This window comes from Pipistrellus kuhlii, unplaced genomic scaffold, assembly GCF_014108245.1.
Source record: "Pipistrellus kuhlii isolate mPipKuh1 unplaced genomic scaffold, mPipKuh1.p scaffold_m20_p_181, whole genome shotgun sequence".
In the NCBI taxonomy this organism is placed as follows: domain Eukaryota; kingdom Metazoa; phylum Chordata; class Mammalia; order Chiroptera; family Vespertilionidae; genus Pipistrellus; species Pipistrellus kuhlii.
In genome coordinates, this window is record NW_023425495.1 from 7,501 (window position 1) to 23,079 (window position 15,579).

At 57.0% G+C, this 15,579-nt stretch overlaps 1 protein-coding gene across 1 annotated transcript in view; it reads left to right on the forward strand.

The window, feature by feature from the left end:
- Positions 1–15,579, forward strand: part of TMC3 (transmembrane channel like 3) — a 41,236-nt gene that overhangs the window by 5,050 nt on the left and 20,607 nt on the right. Inside the window, exons 3-11 of the mRNA XM_036443147.1 lie at positions 1,989–2,064; positions 3,763–3,844; positions 4,887–4,993; positions 7,114–7,212; positions 8,960–9,102; positions 10,427–10,574; positions 11,639–11,682; positions 13,421–13,568; positions 14,819–14,928. Coding sequence (XP_036299040.1) covers positions 1,989–2,064; positions 3,763–3,844; positions 4,887–4,993; positions 7,114–7,212; positions 8,960–9,102; positions 10,427–10,574; positions 11,639–11,682; positions 13,421–13,568; positions 14,819–14,928 — 957 coding nt within the window. The remainder of the gene's footprint in view (positions 1–1,988; positions 2,065–3,762; positions 3,845–4,886; positions 4,994–7,113; positions 7,213–8,959; positions 9,103–10,426; positions 10,575–11,638; positions 11,683–13,420; positions 13,569–14,818; positions 14,929–15,579) is intronic.

Genomic DNA, 15,579 nt, shown 5'->3' on the forward strand with positions numbered 1-15,579 from the left:
GGGCCCGGGAAAAGGGGGGCACAGGGCACCCAGGCCTCTCCAGGCGGTGTGACCCCAGAGGCAGACAGACAGACAGACGGGCTCCGTGCGGGCAGAGGCCACCTTGTCAGGGAGACACCGGCCTGGGAGGGGACCTCCCCCACTCCCCTCCCTGCTTCTCGTCCCAGTTCAATGTCAGACCGTCCTGTGGGGGCGCCAGGGCTCTGAGTCTGCGAGGCCCCCGTCAGGTCCGCACGGGCCCCTGGCGCCCACACGTGGAAATGGCCTCACAATCAAATCCCAGTGGAACCCGAGAGCCGGTGTGGTCTGTGTGGCTTCCATTCAAGGGAAAAGGGGAAACTGTGAACAGAGACCTTGCTGGGTCCGTATAAGATAGATACCCACCACCCCCTATCCGAGGCCGGTGTGGCTCAGTGGATAGAGCGTCGGCCTGCGGACGGAAGGTCCCGGGTTCGATTCCGGTCAAGGGCGTGGACCTTGGTTGCGGGCACATCCCCGGTGGGGGCTGTGCAGGAGGCGGCTGATCGATGTTTCTCTTTCATCGATGTTTCTAACTCTCTCTCTCTCCCTTCCTCTCTGAAATCAATAATATATATATATAAAATATATATTTTAAAATATTAAAAAAATATATATATAGCCCCCTCCGCCCTCCATCTTGGATAACCACAGGCCTGATCTCTCAGAAAATACTTAAAACATATATATATACACACACACACACACACACATACTTTTATTGATTTCAGAGAGGAAGGGAGAGGAAGAGAGAGAGAGAAGCATCCATGAGGAGGGAGAATCCTGCATCGGCTGCCTCCTGCACGCCCCCCACTGGGGATTGAGCCCGCCACCCGGGCCTGTGCCCTGAGCACGAGGATGAAAGGGCAGAGCCTGCCACCAAGCCCCATGCCCTTGACCAGACTCGAACCCGAGACCCTTCAGTCCGCAGGCCGACGCTCTGCCCACTGAGCCACACCAGCCTCGGCTGCGTCCCTCCTCTGATGGCGACGTGTGAGCACAGAGGGAACCCCATACCCGGCAGCTGCCCGCAGTTGGGCTCCAGTAAACTCACAGAAATTCTTTACAGGTTTCCATGGTTTTGTTTTTGTTTTGTTTTACATTAACACCAGGAATCGAACCCCGGGGGGGCCTTCGGTCCACAGGCTGATTCTCTATCCACTGAGCCACACTGGCCAGGGCTCAGAACATCATACACCGTATTTTTCGGACCATAAGACGCACTTTTTTCCCCCCAGAAGTGGGGGGAAAAAGTCCCTGCGTCTTATGGTCCAAATATAGCCTACACATATACTTTAAAAAAAAAAGTTTTTTTACTTGCCCGGCTCTGTGTGGTCTCTGTGTGCTTGCCCGGCTCTAAAAATGGTTCTAAATGCTGCTGTTTACTTTACAGGGTTGATTACATGTGTTTATGACTGTGATGTTGGGTTTTAATGCACATAAAATATTTTAGGACACTATTTGTTTCAGAATCTTTTTTTTTCTTCATTTCCCTTCTCTAAAAACTGGTGCGTCTTATGGTCCGGAGCGTCTTATGGTCCGAAAAATACGGTATATATGTATTTTTTTATAAAAAATAAATATAAATATAAATATATAAATATATATATATATATATATATATATATATATATATATATATCTATATATATTTTACAGAGAGGAAGAGAGAGGGGTAGAGAGCTAGAAACATCAATGAGAGAGAAACATCCATCAGCTGCCTCCTGCACCCCCCCACCCCGCACTGGGGATGTGCCCGCAACCAAGGTGCATGCCCCTGACCGGAATCGAACCCGGGACCTTTCAGTCCGCAGGCCGACGCTCTAGCCACTGAGCCACACCGGCCAGAGCCCGTGTGCCGGGCCCTGCGCCTTCTGCAGGCCCTGAATAACCACAGGCCTGATCTCTCAGAAAATACTTTAATGTATTTTAGTATTTTAGCTCAGGGCCGCGTCTGTCGCCCCCTGCAGGCGGGCCAAGGAGGTCGTGCTGCGGTTCGAGGGCCGGCTGACCAGGACCCGCGGCTACCAGGCTGCAGGCGCGGAGGTAAGGACACCGAACCTCGGCCTCGGTCCCGGACACTGACACGTGGCCATAGACCCATCCCGCCACCTCCTGACTCAGCCACCTCGCCCTGGTGGGGGGGAAGGTCCTCCCTCGCCAGGAGCTCTCGTAAAGAGAAAGATACAGCCCTGGCCGGTGTGGCTCAGTGGGCAGAGCGTGGGCCTGCGGACCGAAGGGTCTCCCGGGTTCGATTCCCCGGTCAAGGGCATGGGCCTCGGTGGCAGGCTCCCCCCCCCCCCCCCCCCCCCCCCCCCCCCCCCCCCCCCCCCCCGGCCAGGACTTGTGCGGGAGGCAACCCATTGCTGTGTCTGCCTCACATCGCTGTGTCGCTCTGGCTCTCCCCCTCCCTTCCACACTCCCTAGAAAACAACGGGAAAATATTCTCAAAACAAACAAAAAACACACGTCTTGAAACATTTAGCAATTGCATCTTTTTTTTAAAAAAAAAATGTTTTATTGGCTGAGGCTGGTTTGGCTCAATGGATAGAGCGTCGGCTTGAGGACTGAAGGGTCCCGGGTTCGATTCCGGGCAAGGGCATGGACCTTGGTTGCGGGCACATCCCCAGTAGGGGGTGTGCAAGAGGCAGCTGATCGATGATTCTCTCTCATCGATGTTTCTAACTTTCTCTCTCTCTCCCTTCCTCTCTGTACAAAATCAATAAAATATATTTTTTTAAAAATATGTTTTATTGATTTTTTTTTTTTACAGAGAGGAAGGGCAAGGAATAGAGAGTTAGAAATACCTGTCACCTGCCTCCTGAAAACCCCTACTGAGGATGTGCCCGAAACCAAGGTCCATGCCCTTGACCGGAATCGAACCTGGGACCTGTGAGTCCGCAGGCCGACGCTCTACCCACTGAGCCACACTGGTTAGGGCAGCAATTGCATCTTTTTTAAAAAAATTCTTTTTAATTAAATTATTATCTTTGTACATATACCATTGCCCCCCTCCCTCCTACACATGCCCTCCCTCCCCAGAGTTTTGTGTCCATTGGTTGTACTTATAGGCATGTATACAAGTCCTTCGGTTGATCAATTGCATCTTTTTTTTTTTTTAATATACTTTATTGATTTTTGTACAGCGAGGAAGGGAGAGAGCTAGAGAGCTAGAAACATCAATGAGAGAGAGTCATCAATCAGCTGCCTCTTGCACACCCCCTACTGGGGATGTGCCTGCAACCAGGGTACATGCCCTTGACCGGAATCGAACCCGGGACCTTTCAGTCCGCAGGCCGACGCTCTATCCACTGAGACAAACCGGTTTCGGCCAATTGCATCTTTAAAAAAAAAAAAGAAAAGAAAAGAAAAGAAAAATATATATATATTATTGATTTTTTTCACAGAGAGGAAGGGAGAGGGATAGAGAGCTAGAAACATCGATGAGAGAGGAACATCGACCGGCTGCCTCCTGCACCCCCCCCACCGGGGATGTGCCCGCAACCAAGGCACATGCCCTTGACCGGAATCGAACCCGGGACCCTTGAGTCTGAAGGCCGACGCTCTACCCACTGAGCCACACCGGTCAGGGCAGCAATTGCGTCGTAAAGGTGAAGTCCTCACCAAAGGCCTAAGGTGATGCTGGGAGCCCCGCCCCCGTGCAGGACCGGGGCGCCTGAGGTCAGAGGTCAGGGTCATCGCCTGAGTGAGGAAGGCCGGCTCTGACCCCGCCCCTCCCCCCAGCTCTGGCGGAAGTCCGCGCGCCTGGCCTGTAACTTCGCGGCGCTCTTCATCCCCTGGGAGACGAGGATCAAGAAGATCGAGAGTGAGTGGGTGCTGGGCGGGGCGGACGGGCAGCAGGGCTGGGGGGGGAGTGTGGGGAGGCCACGGGACACACACCCTGGCTGACCCCGCTGGCCCACCCCCCACTGCAACCCGGGTGTCCCATGCACTCATTCCCTGGACACCACACAGACCCAGAAGGGTGGAGTGAAAAACTGCAGCGCCTGGCCGGTGTGGCTCAGTGGGTAGAGCGTCGGCCTGCAGACTGAAGGGTCCCGGGTTCGATTCCCGGTCGGGGCCTAGGCCCAGGTTTCGGGCTCCATCCCCAGTAGGGAGGGCGTGCAGGAGGCAGCCCAATCCATGATTCTCTCTCATGGATGTTTTCCCCTCTCCCTTCCTCTCTGAAATAATAAAATATATATATTTAAAAAAAAAACAAAACACAAACTATATGCCAAAACCGGTGTGGCTCAGCGGATAGAGCGTCGCCCTGCGGACTGAGGGGTCCCGGGTTCGATTCCGGGCAAGGGCATGGACCTTGGTTGCGGGCACATCCCCAGGTGGGGGCATGCAAGAGGCAGCTGATGGATGATTCTCTCTCATGGATGTGTCTAACTCTCTATCCCTCTCTCTTCCTCTCTGTAAAAAATCAATAAAATATATTAAAAAAATAAAAATAAAAACCCCCACAAACTATAGATCAATCAGAGAGGAAGGAAAGGGGACAGTTGGAAAAGGGAGAAAAAAAATAAAGGTCACCGTTCAGACCTGGTGAAGGGTGGGGGCGGGTGGGGAGGTGACTGGGATAGGGCTGGATAGATAAATAGCACTCTATTTAGCTAGCTCGATATCGCCTCGCCTCAATATTCTCTCCCCTGCTCCGTACCCATCCCTCCCTCCCTCTCCTCTCTCTCTCGTGCTCTCTCTCTCTCTCTCTCTCTCTCTCGCTCTCTCTCTCTCTCTCTCCCTCCCTCTCTCTCGCTCTCTCTCCCTCTTCCTCCCTCCCTCTCTCTCTCTCCCTCTCCCTCCTTCGCGCTCTCTCTCTCTCTCTCTCTCTCTCTCTCTCTCTCTCCCCCCCCCCCCAGGTCACTTTGGCTCGGGCGTGGCCTCCTACTTCATCTTCCTACGGTGGCTCTTTGGGGTCAACGTCGTGCTGGCCGTCATGACGGGGGCTTTCATCGTCGCCCCAGAGGTGAGCACCGTCTGGAAATCATTCGTCTTTCCTCGGAAGAAAAAAGGGCCCCTTAGAAAAACCCAGGGAATTCTCAAGACGGAGACCAAGACACAGGACACACGGAGGAATTGTGTCGCTTCTGGGGAGAGAAAAGGGTGCCATTGGTTCAGAAAGAACCGTTACAGCCCTGGCCGGTGTGGCTCAGTGGGTGGAGCGCCCGCCGGCCTGCAGACCGGAGGGCCCCGGGTTCGGTTCCGGTCAAGGCCATGGACCTTGGTTGTGGGCACGTCCCCGGCCTGGGCACTGGTTGGGGTGCGTGCAAGAGGCAGCCCATCGATGTGAGTCTCTGTCTCTCCCTCTCTCTTCCTCTCGCCCTAAAAAATCAATGCGAAAATACCCTCGGGTGAGGATGAACAACAAATAAAATAAGAAAAATAAGTAAAAAAAAAATAAATAAAAGAGCCGGGAGAGCCCTACCCGGAGCCGCTCGCCCTCCCGATGGGGGTGGGGGTGGGGTTGGAGGGGGGGGGCCGGGGTGGGGGGTCCTGGGAGGAGCGGGCATAGCTCGCACACAGTGAATCTGGCTCGTAGGTTCTGGAATCAGCCCCATACAATCTTCTATTCTTCTCTGGACTTTACCCCCATTTTAATGAATTTATTTATTTATTTTTTAATATTTTTTTTTTATTGATTTTGTACAGAGAGGAAGGGAGAGAGATATAGTTAGAAACGTCGATGAGAGAGAATCATCGATCAGCTGCCTCTTGCACACCCCCTACTGGGGATGTGCCCGCAACCAAGGTCCATGCCCTTGCCCGGAATCGAACCCGGGACCCTTCAGTCCTCAGGCCGACGCTCTATCCACTGAGCCAAACCGGTCTCGGCCCATTTTAATGAATTTAATTTGATTTTGTGAATCCTCCCCCCAGGGCATTTTCCCATGGATTTTTAGGGAGCGTGGATAAGAGAGAGGGAGAGACAGAGAGACACATCGATGGGAGAGAGACACATCGATGGGAAAGAGACACATCGATGGGCTGCCTCCTAACCCTAAGCCGACCAGGGGCCTGGACCTGGCTCGAACCCCGGACCCTTCGGCCCGCAGGCCCGCGCTCTGCCCACTGAGCCGCCCCGGCCAGCCGATCCCCTCCTCTGCCCCCTCCCATTTCAGTAAAAGCGAAGCGCATCCAGCTCTCAGTCCTCCAAGGAGGTGACACCCTGTGCACACCCAACCTTCCCAACCCAGCTTGATCCTAAGAGGGGGGTGAACGGAAGGCAGGGGGGCCGTTCCGAGCCCTCGGGGAGCCCCGGGCCCTCAGCAGTCCCCCCAGAGGAAACGCGTGCAGCCCTGACCCCGCAGGAAGGACTTCCGGGCCACGCTGCTCATGTCCCGTCAGCCAGGGATGGGCGGAAACCCGCCCCTCTGACCCCAGGAAATCTCGCGAGACCTCCCTTCACCTGACGACCCCTCACGTGACGTCCTCTCGCGCTACGTCCTCTGGCAACGTCCTCTCACGCCACGTCCTCTCGCGTGACGTCCCCTCCCCTGATGTCCCATCATGTGACGTCCCCTCGCCTGATGTCCCATCATGTGACGTCCCCTCCCCTGACGTCCCATCATGTGACGTCCCCTCCCCTGACGTCCCATCATGTGACGTCCCCTCGCCTGACGTCCCATCATGTGACGTCCTCTCGCCTGACGTCCCCTCATGTTACGTCCCCTCCCCTGATGTCCCATCATGTGACGTCCCCTCGCCTGATGTCCCATCATGTGACGTCCCCTCGCCTGATGTCCCATCATGTGACGTCCCCTCGCCTGATGTCCCATCATGTGACGTCCCCTCGCCTGATGTCCCATCATGTGACGTCCTCTCGCCTGCTGACGTCCCCTCATGTGACGTCACCTCATGTGACGCCCTCTCGCCTGACGTCCCCTCATGTGATGTCCCCTCACCTGCCGTCCCCTCGCCTGCCGTCCCCTCGCCTGCCGTCCCCCATGTGATGTCCTGTTGCCTGACGTCCGTTCGCCTCATGCCCTCTCATGTGACGTCCCCTCATGTGACGTCCCCTCATGTGACGTCCTCTTGCATGACGGCCCCTCACACCATGTACTCTTGCGTGACGCCCTCTCTCCCCAGCTCATCGCCGGCCAGCCCTTCGGGAGCACCGCCAGCAAGAGTGTCCCCGCGGCGCAGGCCGCCTCCGCCCAGGACCTGGACACCGTGTGGTCCCTGGGGGTGAGCGGCGGCCGGAGGGCGGTGATGGCGGTGATGGCGGTGGCGGTGGTGGTGATGGTGGTGATGGTGGTGATGGTGATGGCCGTGGCGGTGATGGTGGTGATGGTGGTGGTGATGGTGGTGGTGGTGATGGCGGTGATGGCAGTGGCAGTGATGGTGGTGATGGTGATGGTGGTGGTGATGGCGGTGGTGGTGATGGTGATGGCGGTGGTGGTGATGGTGATGGTGGTGGTGGTGATGGTGGTGGTGGCGGTGGTGGTGAGGGTGGTGGTGAGGGTGGTGATGGTGATGGCGGTGGTGGTGATGGTGGTGATGGTGGTGGTGATGGTGGTGGTGGTGATGGCGGTGATGGTGATGGTGGTGGTGGTGATGGTGGTGATGGTGGTGGTGGTGATGGTGATGGCGGTGGTGGTGATGGCGGTGATGGTGGTGATGATGGTGATGAAGGTGGTGGTGATGGTGGTGATGGTGGTGGTGATGGTGGTGGTGGTGATGGTGGTGATGGTGGTGATGGTGATGGTGATGGTGGTGGTGGTGATGGCGGTGATGGTGATGGTGATGGCGGTGGTGGTGGTGGCAGTGGTGATGAAGGTGGTGGTGATGGTGGTGGTGGTGATGGTGGTGATGGTGGTGGTGGTGATGGTGGTGATGGTGATGGTGGTGGTGGTGGCAGTGGTGAGGAAGGTGGTGGTGATGGCGGTGATGGTGATGGTGGTGGTGGTGGCGGTGGTGATGAAGGTGGTGGTGAGGAAGGTGGTGGTGATGGTGGTGATGGTGGTGGTGGTGATGGCGGTGATGGTGATGGTGATGGCGGTGGTGGTGGTGGCAGTGGTGATGAAGGTGGTGGTGATGGTGGTGGTGATGGTGATGGTGGTGGTGGTGGTGGTGGCAGTGGTGATGAAGGTGGTGGTGATTGTGGTGATGGTGATGGTGGTGGTGGTGATGGTGATGGTGGTGGTGGTGGTGGTGGTGGTGGTGGCAGTGGTGATGGCGGTGGTGGTGATGGCGGTGATGGTGATGGTGGTGGTGATGGCGGTGATGGTGATGGTGGTGGTGGTGGCAGTGGTGAGGAAGGTGGTGGTGATGGTGGTGATGGTGATGAAGGTGGTGGTGATGGCGGTGATGGTGATGGTGGTGGTGATGGCGGTGATGGTGATGGTGGTGGTGGTGGCAGTGGTGAGGAAGGTGGTGGTGATGGTGGTGATGGTGATGAAGGTGGTGGTGATGGCGGTGATGGTGATGGTGATGGCGGTGATGGTGATGGTGATGGTGGTGATGGTGATGGTGGTGGTGGTGATGGTGATGGTGGTGGTGGTGATGGCGGTGATGGTGATGGTGATGGTGGTGATGGTGGTGGTGGTGGTGATGAAGGTGGTGGTGATGGTGGTGATGGTGGTGACAGTGGTGATGATGATGGTGATGGCGGTGATGGTGGTGGCAGTGGTGATGGCGGTGGTGGTGATGGCGGTGATGGTGATGGTGGTGGTGATGGCAGTGATGGTGATGGTGGTGGTGGTGGCAGTGGTGAGGAAGGTGGTGGTGATGGTGGTGATGGCGGTGATGGTGATGGTGATGGCGGTGATGGTGGTGGCAGTGTGATGAAGGTGGTGGTGATGGCGGTGATGGTGATGGTGGTGATGGTGGTGGTGGTGATGAAGGTGGTGGTGATGGTGGTGGTGGTGGTGGGTGGGGTTGGACCAGCCGGCTCCGGGCTCGCCGGGCTGACAGGTGCGGTGCGGCCCCACAGGGCTACCTCCAGTCCTCCGTCCTCTTCTACGGCTTCTACGGCCGGGAGCGGCGCATCGGGAGAGCGGGCTACCGGCTGCCGCTGGCCTACTTCCTGGTGGGGATGGCCGTGTTCGCCTACAGCTTCCTGGTGCTCCTCAGAAAGTACGCCGTCCCCTTCCCCGCCGCCCGCCCTGACCGTGCGGCCCCCCACGTCCCATCCGGTGACACCCAGCGGGACGTGTGCCTGGACTCCTGAGAGGAAGGGAGAGGGGGGGAGAGAAACATCCACGAGGAGAGAGAATCCCCGCTGGGCTGCCTCCTGCGCGCCCCCTGCTGGGGATCCAGCCCTGACCCGGAAGCAAACCCTGACCCACAGGGTCCCAGGGGGGCGCCTAACCATTGGGCCACACGGCCGGGCACGATGCCCGTGTCCACCAGCTCTCCCGGGACAGCTCCCGTGTGGGGTGCGGAGGGAGCAGAATGAAAGGGACTTAGCAGGTTGGACACGGGGGGGGGGGGGTACCCTCAGGGCAGAGGCCCTGGGAAGACTGATGTCCTCAAAGGAAAGAATTTTAATTTACAGGAGTCCCGCTGGGCGAGGCTCAGGGGTTGAGTGTCGACCTAAGAACCAGGAGGTCAGGGTTCGATTCCCAGTCAGGGAACATGCCCGGCTGGTGGGCTCCATTCCCAGTGTGGGGCGTGCAGGGGGCAGCCGATCCAAGATTCTCTCTCGTCATGGGTGTTTCTCTCTCTCTCTCCCTTATTCTCTGAGATCAATTAAAAATTTTATTTATTTATTTTTATTTATTTATTTTTTTAAAATATTTTATTGATTTTGTACAGAGAGGAAGGGAGAGAGATAGAGAGTTAGAAACATCGATGAGAGAGAGTCATCGATCAGTTGCCTCTTGCACACCCCCTACCGGGGATGTGCCCGCAACCAAGGTACATGCCCTTGGCCGGAATTGAACCCGGGTCCCTTCAGTCCCCAAGCCGACGCTCTATCCATTGAGCTAAACTGGTCACGGCTAAAAAAAAAAATTAAAAAAAATTAAAAAAGGTAGTCGAAACCGGTTTGGCTCAGTGGATAGTGCACTGGCCTGCAGACTGAAGGGTCCCAGGTTCGATTCCCGTCAAGGGTATGAACCTTGGTTGCGGGCACATCCGCAGTGGGGGTGGAGGGGGAGTGCAGGAGGCAGCTGATGGATGTTTCTCTCTCATCGATGTTTCTAACTCTCTCTCCCTTCCTCTCTGTAAAAAAATCAATAAAATATATATAGTTTTTAAAAGGTAAAAAATAAATAAAAATGATTTCACAGTCACCGCTGCACGAGGTGACACGGGCTGGCTCAGTGCCTGCCCAGAGGGACCCAACAATAGACCTGGGCCGTGTCCCCATGTCCCCAGGGCCCCGGGTGGGGCGGGCCCGGTGATGCTCCGGCTGCCACCAGGGGGCAGCACCTGGCACCTGTGGTCCCGTTGACAGGATGGCCAAAAACTCCCGCCTGAGCCTCGCCAGCGCCTCCGGCGACAACTACACCTTCTGCTGGCGGGTGTTCTGCGCCTGGGACTACCTCATCGGGAACCCCGAGGCCGCCGAGAGCAAGGCGGCCGCCATCGTGAACAGCATCCGGGTGAGCGGACCCGACAGCCACTGGGGTAGGGCTGGGGGCCCTGGCACAGAGTCCCTGCTGTTCAGACCAGCGTGAACACAGGCTTTGAAATCGCGTGAGACCCCTCGGGCCCAGCTGGCCCCACTCCCATTGGATTAGACCCAGACTCGGTTGGCCCCGCCCCCATCAAGCCCCTCTGGGTGGGGGGCACAGCCTCAGGTCGCCTGGCCCAGTGCCAGGGCAGGGGGTGCAGCCTGAACTCCCTTGCCCCAGCCCAGTGCCATGAAGCCTTAGGTCCCTGCTGATTGCTCATTAAGGCCCTTTGGGAACTCAGCCTCCCCTATGGTCAAAGCCATCTTGTGTTGTGGCGTGATGGTCAATTTGCATATCTTTTTTAAAAATATATATATTTTATTGATTTTTTTACAGAGAGGAAGGGAGAGAGATAGAGAGCTAGAAACGTCGATGAGAGAGAAACATCCGCCAGTTGCCTCTTGCACACCCCCTACTGGGGATGTGCCCGCAACCAATGTACATGCCCTTGACCGGAATCGAACCCAGGACCTTTCAGTCCGCAGACCGATGCTCTATCCACTGAGCCAAACCGGTTTAGGCTGCATATCCCTTTTTATTAGATAGGGTTGCCCCTAACCACTATGCTCCTAATAGGATATTGTAAAAATTAAGTTACGACATTTAAAAAAATATATTTTTTATTGATTTTTCACAGAGAGGAAGAGAGAGGGATAGAGAGTTAGAAACATCGATGAGAGAGAGACATCAACCAGCTGCCTCTTGCACACCCCTCAATGGGGATGTGCCCGCAACCAAGGCACATGCCCTTGACCGGAATCGAACCCGGGACCTTTCCGTCCGCAGGCCGACGCTCTGTCCGCTGAGCCACACCGGTCCCGGCAGTTACGACATTTTTACTAGAGCGTTTTTCACATACAGAATATTTATTCATGGTGGGCCGCATGCAGTCCATGGGCTGCGAGTGTGACATGCTTGCACTAAAACATTCCCGATCACGGAACACATGTCAAGGTTTACAGTTAAGACGCTTTATGGGTCTCTCCCTGCAGGAGGCAATCTTGGAAGAACAGGAAAAGAAGAAAAGCAAGAACCTGTAGGTGCCCAGGCCTGATCCACACCTAATGGCTCCCCTGCTGGCCCGATTGCCCCTAACTGCCCTCCCCTGCCCGCCTAGTCACCCCTAACCACTCCCCTGCCCGCCTAGTCACCCCTGACTGCCCTCCCCTGCCCGCCTAGTCACCCCTGACTGCCCTCCCCTGCCCGCCTAGTCACCCCTGACTGCCCTCCCCTGCCCGCCTAGTCACCCCTAACTGCCCTCCCCTGCCTGCCTAGTCACCCCTGACTGCCCTCCCCTGCCCGCCTAGTCACCCCTAACTGCCCTCCCTACCAGCCTTATCACCCCTAACTGCCCTCCCTTCCAGCCTTATCACCCCTAACTGCCCTCCCCTGCCAGCCTTATCACCCCTAACTGCCCTCCCCTGCCCGCCTAGTCACCCCTGACTGCCCTCCCCTGCCCGCCTAGTCACCCCTAACTGCCCTCCCCTGCAGGCCTAGTCACCCCTAACTGCCCTCCCCTGCCCGCCTAGTCACCCCTAACTGCCCTCCACTGCCCGCCTAGTCACCCCTGACTGCCCTCCCCTGCCCGCCTAGTCACCCCTGACTGCCCTCCCCTGCCCGCCTTATCACCCCTAACTGCCCTCCCCTGCCCGCCTAGTCACCCCTAACTGCCCTCCCTACCAGCCTTATCACCCCTAACTGCCCTCCCTACTAGCCTTATCACCCCTAACTGCCCTCCCCTGCCTGCCTAGTCACCCCTAACTGCCCTCCCCTGCCTGCCTAGTCACCTCTAACTGCCGTCCCCTGTCCGCCTAGTCACCCCTAACTGCCCTCCCTTGCCAGCCTTATCACCCCTAACTGCCCTTTCCTGCCTGCCCTCCCCTGCCAGCCTAGTCACCCCTAACTGCCCTCCCCTGCCAGCCTAGTCACCCCTAACTGCCCTCCCTTGCCAGCCTTATCACCCCTAACTGCCCTCCCCTGCAGGCCTGATCACCCACAAATGCCCTCCCCTGCCAGCCATCTTGTAGCAGCCATCTTGTGTCCACTTGTGTGTTGGAGTGATCACCAATTTGCATATTACCTCTTTATTATATAGGATACTAGAGACCCAGTGCACGAAATTTTTGCACAGGGGGATGGGTCCATCAGCCGGCCTGCACCCTCTTGCAGTCTGGGACTGCTGGCTCCTAACCACTTGCCTGCCTGCCTGCCTGATCGCCCCTAACTGCTCACCTGCCTGCCTGATCGCCCCTAATGACTGCCGGCCTGTCTGATTGCCCCTAATCACTTGCCTGCCTGCCTGATTGCCCCTAACCACCTCTGCCCCATCCAGAAGGACATCTCAGAAGGTTGTTCGGCTGTCTAATTAGTACATTACGCTTTTACTATTACAGGCTTTTGTTGAATTCAGAGAGAAGGAGAGAGAGAGGAATATCCATGAGGAGATAAAGATCGGCTGCCTCCTCCATGTCCCCTCCTGGGGATCGAGCCCACCACCTGGGCCTGCGCCCTTGGCCAGACATCGAACCTGGGACCCCTTCGGTCCGCAGGCCGATGCTCTACCCACTGAGCCACCCCAGCCAGGGCGTCCGGGTACCAGACTCTTGTTGACGTGCCTTTCGGGGCGACGTCTCAGATCTGGGGTTCTTCTCGAGGTTCTGGGGGGCCACGTTGGGAGGTGGGGCCGTCCCGGGAGAAGGCAGGTCCCCGGGGACAGACAGACAGACAGACAGACGCACCTGCTCACGCCCGCCGCCGCCTCCTCCTCCGCGCAGGGCGGTGACCGTCTGTCTGCGGGCCGTGGCCAATGTGCTGGTGCTGCTGTCGCTGGCCGGGAGCATCTACCTCATCTACTTCGTGGTGGAGCGGTCGCAGCGGCTGGAGCAGTCCAAGAAGGAGCTGACACTCTGGGAGAAGAACGAGGTACCAGGGTGCCCCCCGCTTTCCTGGGTGCCTTCCCTGGGGCACGGGGATGCCTCTAGTCCCAGAGCGGGAGCCGGGCCGGGCCGTGGGCACGGCCGGAGTGTCTCCTGGGTCTCCGTCGGGAAGATGTTCGTTCAAAATTGCCTTGCGCCCCGGCCGGTGTTGCTCAGTGGGTAGAGCGTCGGCCTGTGGACCGAAAGGACCCGGGTGGGTTCGATTCGGGTCAAGGGCATGGACCCCGGTGGCAGGCTCCTTCCCAGCCTGGGCGCTCCCTAATCAGGGCACATGCAGGAGGCAACCCATCAGCGTGTCTCTCTCCGTCGATGTTTCTCTCTCTGTCTCTCCTCTCTCCCATCTCTCTCTAAAAAAATCAATAGGAAAATATCCTCAGGTGAGGATTGACAACAATAAAACACCTTCATGGCCCTCACCAGCGTGGCTCTGTGGACAGAGCATCAGCCTATAGACTGAAGGGAGCCGGGTACCAGTCCGGTCAAGGGCATGCACCTTGGTTGCAGGCACCTCCCAGTCCGAAGTGTGTGTGTGTGTGTGTGTGGGTGTGTGTGTGGAGGGGGGAAGGGTCAGTGTAAGCACAGTCCCCAGACGGCCGAAGCCGTGGCGCCTCCCTGTGGCCTTTTGCAAAAAAGCTAAGTGGCAGCCCTGGCCGGTGTGGCTCAGTGGGTACAGCGCTGGCATTCGGGTTCGATTCCTGCTCAGGGCACACGCCTGGGTTGCGAGCTCGATACCAGTGTGGGGCGTGCAGGAGGCAGCCGATCCATGATTCTCTCTCATCACGGATGTTTCTCTCTCTCCCTCTCCCTTCGTCTCTGAAATCAATAAAAATATATTTTATTTATTTATTTTTAAATATGTTTTATTGATTTTTCACAGAGAGGAAGGGAGAGGGATAGAGAGTTGGAAACATCGATGAGAGAGAATCACCGACCAGCTGCCTCTTGCACAACCCCTACTGGGGATGTGCCTGCAACCAAGGTCCATGCCTTTGACGGGAATCAAACCTGGGACCCCTCAGTCTGCAAGCCGACGCTCCATCCACTGAGCCACACCGGTTTGGGCTAAAAATATATTTTAAAAGAATAGGAAAAAAGCTAACTAGCAGAGCTTCCGGGGGTAAAAGCCGCCTGGCCCCAGGCAGGGCTGAGGGCAGATGACAGCGGCGGGAGAGGAGGGGGAGGGGGGGAGGGGAGAGGGGGAAGGGGCCCTCGCCCACACACGCCCTGTCCTCGCAGGTGAGCGTGGTGGTCTCCCTGGTGACCATGATCGCGCCCTCGGCCTTCGACCTCATTTCTGCCCTGGAGATGTACCACCCGCGGACCACACTGCGCTTCCAGCTGGCCAGGTGGGTGCCTGCGGGCGGCGCCGGGTGTGGGTCCCCGTCTGTGTCCTCCGGGGGAAATCCCAGTCCCTTGAGCCAAGGCTGCTTCCCCCCCCCCCCCCCCCCGGTCCCCCAGACTTAGCTCAGCCCGCCAGCCGGCGTGGCTCCGCGGTTTAGCGTTGACCTAGGAACCAGGAGGTCACGGTTTGATTCCCCGTCAGGCCTCATGCCCGGATTATGGGCTCCATCCCCAGTGGGGGGCGTGCAGGAGGCAGCTGGTCCATGATTCTCTCTCCTCATGGATGTTTCTCTCTCTCCCTCTTCCTCGCCCTTCCTCTCTAAAGTCAATAAAAATATATATATATATTAAAAATAAAAGAACTTAGCAGAGCTTCCCTGTGATGCATCCAAGATGAGCAGGATGTAAAGGAGAGAAGGGGAGGAGGAGGAGGGAGAAGCAGGGGGGAGAGAGAGAAAGAGAGAGAGAGAGAAGGAGCGGGGAGGAGAGAAGAGGGAGAAGATATAGAGGGAGCTGAAACCGGTGTGGCTCAGTGGATAGAGCGTCGGCCTGTGGACAGAAGGGTCCCGGGTTCGATTCCGGTCAAGGGCACGTACCTTGGTTGCGGGCACATCCCCAGTGGGGGGTGTGCAGGAGGCATCTGATCGATGATTTTC